Genomic DNA, 12,902 nt, shown 5'->3' on the forward strand with positions numbered 1-12,902 from the left:
ACCTGGTGAGCTACTTCCCCCAAAAATCAGCCATTGAAACCCTGCAGATCACAGTTCTACTCTCACTCACATGGGGTCTCCGTGAGTCAAAATCAATTCTCCAACTGGTTGTTTTCCTATATATCAGGCACTACATTAGGCTCTGGAGATAGAACTAAGAAAGTCCCTCCTCTGTGGGGTTTAAAATATAAGCAAAAGAGCTGACTATTGTTTTTCCCACCAGATATGTTGTCTCCACTTTTCATAAGAACCCTGTTGTTGATGTTCTTTGCCATCGAATTAGAACTGCTCCGTAGAGTTTTCAGTGCTGTGACCTTTTGGAAGCAGATCACCAGGCCTATCTTCCGAGGCACCCCTGGGTGGGTTCTAACTACCAACCTTTCAGCTAGTAGTCAAGAGAGAGCTTAACCATTTACACCACCTAGGGATTCCTAATAAGAACTCTGGAAGGTAATTTTTTTTAATTGTACTTTAGATGAAGGTTTACAGAACAAACTAGCTTCTCATTAAACATTTAGTACACATATTGTTTTATGACATTTCTTAACAACTCCATGACATGTCAACACTCTCCCTTCTCAATCTTGGGTTCCCTATTACCAGCTTTCCTGTGCCCCTCCTGCCTTCTAGTCCTTGCCCCTGGGATGGTATGACCCTTTAGTCTCGTTTTGTTTTATGGGCCTGTCTAATCTTTGAATGAAGGGTGAACCTCAGGAGACCCTTTATTACTGAACTAAAAGGGTGTCTGGGGGCCATACTCTTGGGGTTTCTCCAGTCTCTGTCAGGGCAGTAAGTCTGGTCTTTTTTTGTGAGTTAGAATTTTGTTCCACATTTTTCTCCAGCTGTGTTATGGACCCTCTATTGTGACCCCTGTCAGAGCAGTCAGTGGTGGTAGCCGGGCACCATCTAGTTGTACTGGACTCGATCTGGCAGAAGCCGTGGTAGTTGTGGGCCATTAGTCCTTTGAGCTAACTTTCCCTTGTATCGTTAGTTTTCTTCATTCTTCCTTGCTCCTGAAGGGATGGGGCCAGTGGAGTATCTTAGATGGCCGCTCACAGGCTGTTAAGACCCCAGATGCTACTCGCCAAAGTAAAATGTAGAACATTTGCTTTATAAGCTATGGTATGCCAGTTGAGCTAAATGTTTCCCGAGATCATGGTCCCCACAGTCCTCAGCCCAACAATTCTGTCCCTAAGGGAGTTTGAATTTATCTATGGAGCATCTATGAGCTTGCCTTGTACAAGTTGTGCTGACTTCCGCAGTACTGTGTACTGTCTTACCCTTCACCAAAGTGGAAGGTAAATTGTATCATCCCCATTTTATAGATACAGAAGTGGAAGCTCACACCTGCCCAAGATCACCTGGGTCTGCGTGCTCTTTTTGCTTCTTCACACTGACCACTATGTGCAGCCTTTTTCTTCTGTTTACTCCTGGAAGGATTCCAAGCATTATTTATTTAAAGGCAATTCCCTTACCACAGGAGATTGGGGTGCTCAGGAAACCTGACGAGCAAGAGACCTACTAGCAGGCATCTAAGGAGGAAGAAGAATCATTGCCTTTCAAAGCCAAGAAGAAAAGGAAACTTCGTTGTAAACAAACAGTATTTCAGGGAAAACTTACCGGCCACCACACCATGCTTCGACCTGCCAGGAAGAAGCCTCCAACAGTCCCACGATTAGTGGAAAACATAGCCTGAGGGTAAAAGGGTAAAAATTTAGTAGGAAACTAGGACAATGTCCCTGCAAACCTAAAGGACATACCTGCCCATACACTCAGGCAGGAACCTACATTTGGCAGATAAGGAAACTGAGGCTCAGAAGGTTTAAACAGCTTGTCCTAGTCCTAGACCTAATCCGAGCTCTTCATCTAGCAAGTTACCTCACTTCTCCGGGTCTGTATCCTTGCCTATTAAACAGGTGAAAATGTAACTTTTTATGCCTTTCTTACAAGCATACTCAAAGTGCCTAATGAAATATCATACTTTTGAAAAACAAGCATCTGGTATATGGATTATATCTCAATAAAGCTGTTATAAAAAAAGAAAGATGGAAGGAACATACTATAAGAATGTAAGTTAGTACTAAATATTACTTAAAACACTGGACATTCAAACTCATTTCAAAACTTTCCTCTCTGAGGATTTAGGTAGGAGCTTCTTAGAATCATGACTTTTCAATATATTATGACAGCTGAGGTAAATAGAGAGGAAGAAGGAGGATTCCTTTGGACTGGGGTGTCAGGAAAGCTTTCAGAGAGGGGCAGCATTTCAGCAAATCTTGAAGAAAGTATGGGATTTTATTAGTCATAGAAAAGGGAACAGCTTGAGCAATGACCTTTAAGTGCAAACACACCTACTATGTATGGGACGGAGAGAATGGGGTGCCCTCAGGTGAAACTGGAAGAGGCGTTTGAATGGAGAGAGTGGTGATATTTGGGGGTAGACCACAGGGCCTCAAATGCCAGGCTACGAAGCATAGGTTTTATTCCAGAGGCAGTGGGGAGCCACTGAAGGTTTATGAGGAGAAGAATGACATGAATTTTCAGTAAATGATGGCCAGCCCCTATCACAGTTCCCTTGGACTGTTGCCTCTTGAGCTTTTAGTTCATTCTTGGCCCAGCTCAGGCCCAGACACAGGCCTCCAGCACAAAACAGGGAAGGTGTTTCTGTCCCTGGCCCCCTCCTCCCTCCTTTCTCTATGTTAATGGCCTTCCCTCAGCTAAAGCTCAATAATCTCCCCGAAGATGTTAATGGTTGACAATGACTTAGCCCTGTCAGAGGTGTTTGAACTCCCACAGGTGAACACTGAGGCTCACGCTGTCTCTGGTCCAAAGGAATTATCCTCTGAGGGTGGCGTGTCAGGCACCCAGTCACTCGCCATTCATTCACCAAACTTAGCTACTACAGACAGCCTACATTACTAGGTGCTCAGACTGCAAGGATGTATTGATGGTACTTAGTCCCTAGAGAGCTGGCCATTCATGCATCCAATCAACAGATTTGTTGAGCACCCACTGTGTGCTAGGCAGTGACAGGGAGAACATGGCTCAAACCTTTCTGAACTCCTGGCAGGGTCCCCCCTCCCATAAGATATACTTTTGAGGCCTCCATAGTGGGAATAGCAAGAGAACCAACAGTCCTAAAGAGTAGAGAAGGTAGCTAGGAGTGAAACGGGAAGAAGTTCCAAAGACCCAGGCTCTGGCAATCAGCCAGGAAAAGGTCATTTTGAAGGTATTCTGAAGGCTGATAGCTTCTGGGCAGAGTTGGAGGGACAGAAAAAGTGGGTTTGGAGCCCCTAGTTGGTCTCAGAAACTAAGAGCTTAAAGGAAAAATGTGAGGGAGGGCTAGAATACACTGAGGATGGAAAAAAGGTGAGGAGAAGTGCGTATATATCAGGTTCTTTCCTCTCTGGAATGCACGTCCCCTCATCTCTGCAATGCCAGACCCCACCTACCCATCCTCAAACCCACCCAAACTCTTGGTGTAGAGTCAATGCTGCCTCATAGTAACCGTATAAGACAGAGTAGAACTGCCCCACAGAGTTTCCAAGGAGAGACTGGTGGATTTGAACTGTCGACATTTTGATCAAGAGCTGAGCTGTTAACCACTGTGCCACCAGGGCCCCATACTCATCCTCGAGGCCCCTCAAATGCCACTTTTCCCAGGAAGCCCTACCTGGCACTTCTCCACAGAAGCCTCCTCCTATCTGATGGCACCCTCCCCTCTCTAAACAAAAGTAATCTCTCCCTCCTCTGAACACCTGGAAACTTCGTCTGTATTTCTCTTATGGCCCTTACAATTTTTTTACCTTGTGTTATCATTTAATCCCCCAAAATGTTTAATCTAATGCTTTAATATAAATATAATTTATTTATAATATATTTATTATATTACACTATTTATTTAATAGAATAATATATATTTATATTATAATATAAAATATAAACAGTTAACTCACTGCCGTTAACTGAGAGATTGGAGGTTCAAGTCCACCCAGATGTTTCTCAGAAGAAAGGCCTGGTCATCTAGTTCCAAAACTTAGCCATTGAAAACTCTATGGAGCACAGTTTTACACAGCTCTACTCTAACACACATAGGGTCACCATGAGTTGAAATAAAATCAGCCACAACTGTTTCCGCCCCCCCCACTCCAGGGGTATGCATTGCAGCCCAGGTACCCTGCCTTCCTTTTCCTCACTGTTTGTCCCTACAAATAGAAAGGCAGGGGCTCCAAGAGCAAGGGATGCATGAGTAAAAGGAAAGTTTCAAGGCTCCAGAACTCCACTTTGTAAACCATGGCATTAAATTTGCCTGTTTACCCAACAACTAGAAGAGAATGAACTCACAATTGCAAGCCACAGGGGCAAAAGAAGCACAATTACTGATCCACCATGGTTTGTTTGTTTTTTCTTTCTTTCTCAATGGGATAAAAATATTGAACAAAGGAAGGAATTTCAGACCTGTATTTAGATAAGGAACAGCTTGAGAAACTGGGGCAGCTAGGTCTGGAGGGAAAAGACTTGGGTGTGACTAAATTATCTCCTAGTACATAAAGTGGACAGACATGCTGAGCATGGTTTGCACCAGGCATATGGCCAACGCGGTGCGAGGCGCTGCAGGACATTGGTCTCAGCTTGGTCTGGGGAAGAATTTCTCAGAGGTGGAAGCAGTGCCACTGGGGAGAGATTCTGCTGGAAGTACTAAAGTGGAAGGCTGTTGACTTTTGTCAAGATGGTAAAAGAAGGGACTCAGGCAAAGGGTAAAGAAGGTTGAACTCAATAAATTTTGGGCCCTTGCTTTTTGAAAACTTGTAAGGAAAGGAGGAATGCAGCACCATCAGGACACTGTCATGTCAATGCGCTTGGTGGTAAGGACCATGGAGAAGGTATTCTCAGAAAGAGTAGTATCTTTGGGAGGAGAAAACATGGAAAAGTGGAAAGAGCATTAGCTCTGGCTTCATGTTGTTGTTAGTTGCCATCAAATCGATTCCTACTCATGTGTGCAGAGTAGAACTGCTCTGCAGGGCTTTCAAAACTATGACTTTTCAGAAGCAAATCACCAGACCTATCTCCTGAGGCACCTCCAGGGGGTTTGAACCGCCAGTCTTTCAGCTAGTAGTTGAGTGCTCACCCATTTGCACCACTCAGGGACTCCTTTAGTATCATAAGACTTGATTCTAGTTCCATCCCTGCCACTAATCCATCTGAGTGACTTCTAATCGTCCTCTCTGATCTTCATCTGTAAATTGGGAACACTGGGCTCCCCCCACGGGCCATTCCAGCTCAGGCATTCAATGATGCTATGGTTCAAACTACTAAAAATTTACAGTACATTTTTTTCTGTAAAGGACCAGAGAGCAAATACTGTAGGTTTTTCAGGATACATATGGTCTCTGCCACACATTCTTTTTGTTTTCTTTGATCTTCCATAATCCTTTAAAAGTGTAAAAACAATTCTTGGCTGTGGGCTGTGCAAAAACAGACCAGACTTGGCCAATGGGCCATAAAGTAATAATCCCTATATGAGGGGTCGCAGGATAGCTTAATGAATCTTCCAGCAAGAGTAAAGTCAAAGATTCCATTTAAAAGGATACACAATCTCAAAAAGACAAACAGAGAGGTAGAGAAAGAAAAACAGAAATATGCGTTCAAGAAGTAACAAGCCTAGGCCCAAATACGAATGGATGAGGCAGGGTTGGAAGAGGATAAAACCAAACAAAACAGTGTTAAAAGAAATGGGGATGGTGACAGACAGGACATTGACTATGGGTGTCTTTTCTAAGTTGAGGAAGCACAATGGGCCTGGACCATTCGGTCTGCACAGCCCAGAGGCAATGCAGGGGCCAGGATTCCCATCCCTAACCCAGCCACTCTTGATGCTTCAATAGCAAAAAGAGGAAGTCAACTGGAAGAAATCCAACATGTTGAATGATCAGGGTCCAGAGGCACTGACTAATGAGGGAAGATTAAACATGGACAAATACTAACAGGCTCATTATGTAGCATTTAACAGGGCAAGTGATACCAATTCACAGATATTTGAAAAGTGTAAACACCATAATCAGCAGGCCTGGCAGGGCTGAGATGAGATCAGGTAAGGGAACAGAGAGATTAACAGTGATTGTCTCAGAAACAGGCAGTAGCATAGCTAGCAAATGATGGATTTGACTCTTGGCTGCAGCACTTATAAATTGGGATGGGGTTGGGGAGGGGGACAGGCAAGGTGGCAAAGCACATGGAAAACCAGGAGTCAATAGACCTGAGTTCCAGGACTATTCCATCCATTGAGACTTTCAGCAAATCACTACTACATCGGGCTTCAATTTCTCTTGGTAAGCCCATCCTGTGGCTTTTTGTGAAGATGTACTATCCTGCTGACCATCGTTGCTCATTTCATTTGAAAGAACAAAAATTATTCAGGGCCTAATGCATACCTAGAGGTCAAATGACAAAGGTATCCTATCTAGGAAGGAGTCCATGAAAGCTTTCAGAATCTCTCTGCAGGTCCCCACTATAACCTTGAGGAGTCATTAAAATGGATAAGATCGTACCTGTTTTACACTTGAGTAAACTGAGGCTAGGTGAGGTTACCCCAAGTCACATGACTCAAACCAAGTCAAAGCCAGTATGGTAACCTGAGTATTCTGACTCCTAGCTGGACACTTCCACTCTGTCTAGGAAGCAGAGAGTACATAACTGAACCGAACCGAACTCACTGCCATCGAGTCGATTACCAACTCATAGCAACCTATAGGACAGAGTAGAACTACCCCATAGAGTTTCCAAGGAGTGCCTGGTGGATTTGAACTACCCACCTTTTGGTTAGCAACTATAGCCCTTAACCACTACACCACCAGCGTTTCCAGAGAGTACAGAGGAAGAGTCAACCACTCTGACTCTACATAACACTCCAGAAGGCTTTCAGTCACAGCTGGTCTCTACAATTCCTTTTTTAAAAAATGAACACACCCCCCCACCCCCAAAAAAAAAACCTAAAAAAATCAACACTTCCTTTTACTCCTGAAAAAACTCCATGGTCATGGAAAGGTTAATGCCCACTCTCCTTTTTCTGAATCAAAGATCTCAACACAGCCACGGGCTGGCCCTGAAGCCTCCCTCAGTCCTTCAGCCTGTCACCCTCCAGGACAGCCCTTGAAAGTGGCTGGAATATTTGCACAGTTTTAAATCACCTCCTTTTCCCGTGGCTGGGTGTGCCAGAGTCTGTCATAGTGAAATCTCCAAGTTCCAGGTGCTGAGAACAAGTTTCTCTGGTTTGTTGTGTCCCCAGAGACCCAAAGGAGAGCCACAGTACTTCCCTCTTCCAGCACCCAGCCACCTCGTGCCTTCCTTCTCCGGGCACTGCTGTCAGGACTCCAACTGCTCCAGCACCTGGGACCCCAGGGCATCAAGACCTGGAGGTCAGCCTTCCCAGGATGGGGCAATAAGCAGGCCTCCACCAGCTGCCCAGGCACCTGCAGCTGGCTGCCAGTCTGAGTGCTTGTATCTCTAGGTTCTACATCTCCCTAGGTTCCATCAGACAGGACAGTCAGCTCCGTGGGCTCATCTCCGAAGTCCCAGACCCTCCCTGCAGCCGCAAGTGCGCATCCTGGCTCCTCATACCCTCAGCCAATCTCTCCCATCTGCACACTGCTCAGCGTACACTCCCTGGCATCACCTCTCTGGCCTTCCTGGCTGACTCCCCTTAGCACCTCCCTCGCTTCCCATCCTCACTTGGTCCCCTTCACCTTGCACTGCACCCTCTTAACTTCCCTCAAGCGCTGTTTCCACTCCACTGGACAGACGCTGAAATTAAACCCACAACCCCCAGACAGTCGATCTCCGTTATGCCCCTCACCCCTCCCCCTCGCTCCTCTGCCCGAGGTCGCAGGTCCGTACATACCCAGAGCCCGACGGCCATCACCACTAAGAAGTAGATGACGATGACCGAGATGTCGGCGGCATTGCGGATGCGTTCGTAGGACTCGGGCGCGGCGGCGGTGGTGACCGCGGGGCTCCAGGTGCTGCTGTCCATGGCGGCGACGCGTCCCCGCGTCCCGGCCTCTGGCTCCTTATACAGCCCCCAGGTTAATGATCAGCCCCGGGGGAGGGGACCTGCGACGTGTGAGCAGCGGCGCGGCTGTGCAGGGGTCCCTGCGCTGCGCTGCGCCGGTAGGGGAGCAGGGCGATTGGGCGCAAAGAGCTAGGCAGGTAAGGGCTGTCCCGAGCGGGGAGGGGCCGGCCGGGGGGGTGGTGCCCGCCTGGCACAGAGGCCCGCTGTTCTCCCGCAGCCACCTGCCGGCCTGCCTCCTGGAGGGCCGGGTGGCCGCACCCTGAAAGAGCCGGAGTCGCTCCCATCAGAGACCAGGTGGCCTGGGGGGAAGGCTTAGAGGCTGCAGGTCACCCACCTGCTCTTGGACCAGTCCCACACCCCAGCTTCTCCGAGCGTGAAATGGGTGCAAGACCGTGGGATGGCTGTCCCCAGGAGCCAGCCAAGTTCTCTATTTAGCTGGAGAACACTGTGGAGAGGAGAGGGGGGTGCTGGATATTGCTAGGAAAAGTTCTGCACAATTCCAATCTCTTGGTCACAGGGATGGCCACCCACTCATCTTCCTGACTCCCCCTCCACAGCCTGAAGCTCCTGGGAGCGCTATTACCACCACTGTAAGAAGGAAGAGGGGAGGCTGGAAGAGGGGATTCCCAGGGAACCATTTCCTTGTCCTGGGCCTCACCTGCTTCCTAATAACTCCATTTGGGGCTCTTCGGAGGCAGGTAGCAGGGATAATACCAGAGAAGTTCTTCAAAACCTGACTTTTGCTGGGGACTCAGCTAGCCCACCTGGAAACAGGTGTCAAGGCTGCAAGCTGGAGCTCAGTCCAGCAATGGCCAAGAGAGGAGGTGCGATTTACTCAAGTTCACACAGGGAGCCTGTGAGAGAGCTGGCCCTGCAACCCAGACCAGGACAGGCCTACTTCAGAGGGAGGGCTGGGGGATGCTCACAGGGGTTGCCCTAGAGCCAACAGTGGCTGCTCGCAGAGAGGGGACATGTGTTCACATAATGAGGCTCGGGGAGGGGAAGGATTCACACAAAACTTGCCAGGGCTCTGTTTAGCCTCAGGCCCTCCCTGCCCACCACTAGCAAGCCACCCACTGCCCAAAGATGAGAGGCCTGTCCGTTTGCACCTCGGTGCCTTGAGGTCAGAGCCCACCTGCTCCCAGGGCCTGATCTATTTCTCGCCCTCTCTCATCAGCACTTGTTCTTCCCACTGAGGCTGCCATCAGAGAGTGTCTGTGGTGTCTGACTTCCCCATTCCCCCTCCCCTCCCTGACCCAGCCCCAGGAGTATAAACTGTGTAAGGGCATGCCCAGGGCCCAGCAAAATTATGCCCACCAAAAACTAAAAAACAGTTGCCATCCAGTCAACTTCAACTCAAGGAAACCCCATGTGTTCAGAGTAGAACTGTGCTCCATACGATTTTCAAAGGCTGATTTTTCAGAAGAATACCACCAGGCCTTTCTTCCAAGATGCATCTTGGTGGACTCAAACCTCCAGCCTTTCAGTTAGCAGCCAAGTACATTAACTGTTTGTACCACCAAGGAAATAATGCCCACAGGGAGCAGGAATTCCTCCTCAGGGGACTCCGGAAGCAGGGCTCCCCACTTCGGTGCCTCTGGAGAACTCAGTCCTCAGCCGCAGCCCCAGTCATTCCTGCATTCCATGAAGCATTTCCTCCTGGCTTTGCGCCAGGCAGAGTCCCTGCCCTCAGGGAACTTCCAGTCTGATCCAGAAGTGATCCCACCCTCAGGAAAAGCCCAGGTCTAGGCCAGGCTGGGCCAAGTTCCAAAAGTACAAGGCACCGAAAGTGGAGTCTTTGGGAATGAACAAATTCAAAAAGGGGATGGGGGACTGGAAGTGTACAGGACTTCAAAGGAGGGACCATGCCTTCCTTTGATCTTTCTAGGACAATAGAACATGGACGGGCAGGGAGGGAAAGGGGCAGTGGCCAAGGAGAAGCCAGAAAATGCATTCATTCATTTATTCCTGCAACAAAATAGCTGCTTCTCTGTACCAGGTCATGTGTGCCCACCCTGAGGATACAGCAGTGAGAAAGCCCCACATGGCTCCTACGCAGTGGGAAAGACAGGCCACCAGCAAACATGAGACAAATATCTAGAAAATTACAATTGTGATAAGTGCTTTGAAGGAGAAGTACTAATGCTCCGAGCATCTAGCGTATAATTTGACCTGGGAATGAGCTAAGGTTGGAGGGAGGCCAGAATGGAAGGCTTGAGCAGGGTCTGAAAGAGGAGGAGTGAGGGACATTCCAGGAATAGGCAAGCGTGGGGCTAGGGGTGCAATGAACAGAGAGTGGCCAGGTGGAGATAGAAGTAAAAATAGATAAAAAGCATGTCATCAGCAAGTAAGCCCCAACCATGATCATCCCCAGGCTGCCTGAGGCCCTTTTGTGATTGTTCTTCCTCATTGGTTTCTTCTAAAAGGACACTTTAAACCCTAGTTTTCCTGAGTGGATGCTTCCAGAACACGGTGTGAGGCATGGCCTGCCCCTACACAGCTGACCAGAGCTTCTGGGTCACTGCTCGATCAGGATCTTGTCGGCCTCACCCTGAGAGATACTTTCTCCTGCCCAAACTGATGCCAACCACATCACTAAAAGGGACTTTGTTACCAGAACCCCAGAGAGGGAAGAAAGCCCCCAGCTATGACAGAAGACTACCACCTGTCTATCAGTTTGTCCCACTGTGGTGACTTGCATGTTACTATGATGATGGAAGCTATGCCATCAGTATTTTAAATACCAGCAAGGTCACTCATAGTGGACAGGTTTCAGTGGAGCTTCCAGACTAAGGCAGATTAAAAAGAAAGGCCTGGCAATCCACTTCCAAAAATTAGCCAATGAAAGCCCTGTGGATCACAACAGAATATTGTCCAATGGACTCAAACGTGCCAACAATCATGGGAATGGCACAGTACTAAGCAACATTTCGTTCTGTTGTACATGGGGTCACTGTGACTTGGAGCCAACTTGACGACAACTAGCAACTTCAACAATGGGGGAAGATGAAGCTGATGAGGAAAGATAGGTCTGTAACAGAGAGCAGGCCCCACCTCAGGCCACCTGAGTTCACAATCAGTGGTCAAACTAAGGCTCTGAGTTTAAAGGCCAGGTGCCCACAGAGTCATAGCCAAAAATGTTGGTAGAAGATAAAATATTCAGTGACTTTGAAGCTGCTAAGCTAATGTCTATAGATGGTGGGGACAAGGGCAAGAGAGGGGAATCAGGAATTTGGAGGGCACTGACTCCTGGTGAAAAACTGGGATTTAGCCATTGTCCTCTTTTTTGCCTCCTTCAATACCATTTATCTATGGGGGTCCCACAAGAGTCCCATCTGCTTCTGCCAGCCTGGGAGCTCCCACCCAGCAGGCCTGAAGCTAGGAAAGGCCCAAAATGTGCTGTGTCCACCTCTCATTGGCTAAACTACTTCCTGGCAAGAGACCCCATGGTGAAACAGCCAGTTTTGGAGCTCTGGCCATGCAGTGTAATCAACAGTCTATGTTGGGAGGGTGTGAGCTTTGGGAAAGTGGGAACTGAGGAGGGGGCCCATATGATTAGTTTGAACCTCAGTTCAGCCACCAACCAGTAGCAGACCATGGAAAGCTCACTTAACATTCATGACTCTCCCTTTGAACATCTGCAAAACACCACAGACAACAATGACTGGCTCACATACTTACCAGGGACACCTGAGATGATATATGCGAAGGGGGTCACTGACAGAAAGTCACCTGCAAAGGTGAGGGGCTGAGATGGCTGTTATAATTATCTCTTCTTTTCCTTTTCTTTGTTGTTGGCTCAGGTATTGAAGCTCAGAGAAGAGGGCTGTTGTTCAGTGATGGGGAATGAGTCTGAATGGGGAAGGTCTCACGGGAGGAAGAGGGATTGAGCTGTTTGGAGAAGGGTAGAGGAGGTACCACTGGAGGGGATGAGTCCAAGCCCAGAGGTAAAAGCCAAACAGCTGCCAGGCAAAGAGGAGCTGAGGACAAGTGAGAAGGACCAGGAATAGGAGCCAGTGAGCTGGCCTCAGGCAGCCTCCCAGGAGCTGGTATCTGGGCATGAAGGGAGTGAAGAGGGGAGGACGAAGGCTCCCTCTAAAACCAAAATCAGCAGAACGTTGATCCATGATGGGTTCCACCCAAGGACCTGAGCCCTGGCTTGGCCCTTGATGTGCTGGTGACCTCGGGCACTCTCTGAGAATCACCTTGACATGGGGATCTGATGTGATCTGACAGGGGCTTGCTGAGTGGCTTCAGCCTCATTCTTCAGCTGGGACCAGACCCAGGTTGCTGGAAGGTAGACTATAACTTTTTCCTCTAGATCCCAAGCCCCAGGTGAGCTTCAGGAAGACTTCATGGAGATGCTGCAAGACACCCAGTCTACCTTCTCCAGAACTCTTCACAGCCTCAACCCTGGTCCTCAGCTTGGGGCAACAGGAAGAACACATGGCCAGCAGTCAGAAGGCCTGAGTTCAGGTGCTTCTTCCTCTGCCAAGTGTCCTTAGGCAAGTCAATGCCCTCCCTAAGACTGTTTTTGCACCTGTCAAATTGGCAGAATTTGAATAGCTGGTGTCTTAGGTAAGATTCTGTTCTCAATTCCTGGTCAGTTGTATGTCAGAAGCATGTCAACCTCACCTCATCCTAAGTTTCATTCCCTGCTACATCTGCTGGCCCAGGGGTGACATTTTCTATTGCTTACCACCATTCTAAAACAGGAAAGGGGAACATTGACCATTGCTCACAAACCCCTCAACCAACAACTCAACAGCTATCAGGCAGTATGGAGAAATGGAAAGAGCAGTGTCTATGCCATCAGGCATGTTGTTGTTGTTGT

At 48.3% G+C, this 12,902-nt stretch overlaps 1 protein-coding gene across 2 annotated transcripts in view; it reads right to left on the reverse strand.

The window, feature by feature from the left end:
- The window catches only part of SLC5A1 (solute carrier family 5 member 1), a 76,719-nt gene extending 68,690 nt beyond the window's left edge, over nt 1-8,029 (reverse strand). For both annotated transcript variants that reach the window (XM_003419185.3, XM_010598716.3), the window contains exons 1-2: nt 7,898-8,029; nt 1,621-1,692 (exon numbers count right to left, since the gene is read on the reverse strand). In XM_003419185.3, coding sequence (XP_003419233.1) covers nt 1,621-1,692; nt 7,898-8,029 — 204 coding nt within the window. The remainder of the gene's footprint in view (nt 1-1,620; nt 1,693-7,897) is intronic.
- Nucleotides 8,030-12,902: the final 4,873 nt, after the last annotated feature.

This window comes from Loxodonta africana, chromosome 19, assembly GCF_030014295.1.
Source record: "Loxodonta africana isolate mLoxAfr1 chromosome 19, mLoxAfr1.hap2, whole genome shotgun sequence".
NCBI lineage: Eukaryota > Metazoa > Chordata > Mammalia > Proboscidea > Elephantidae > Loxodonta > Loxodonta africana.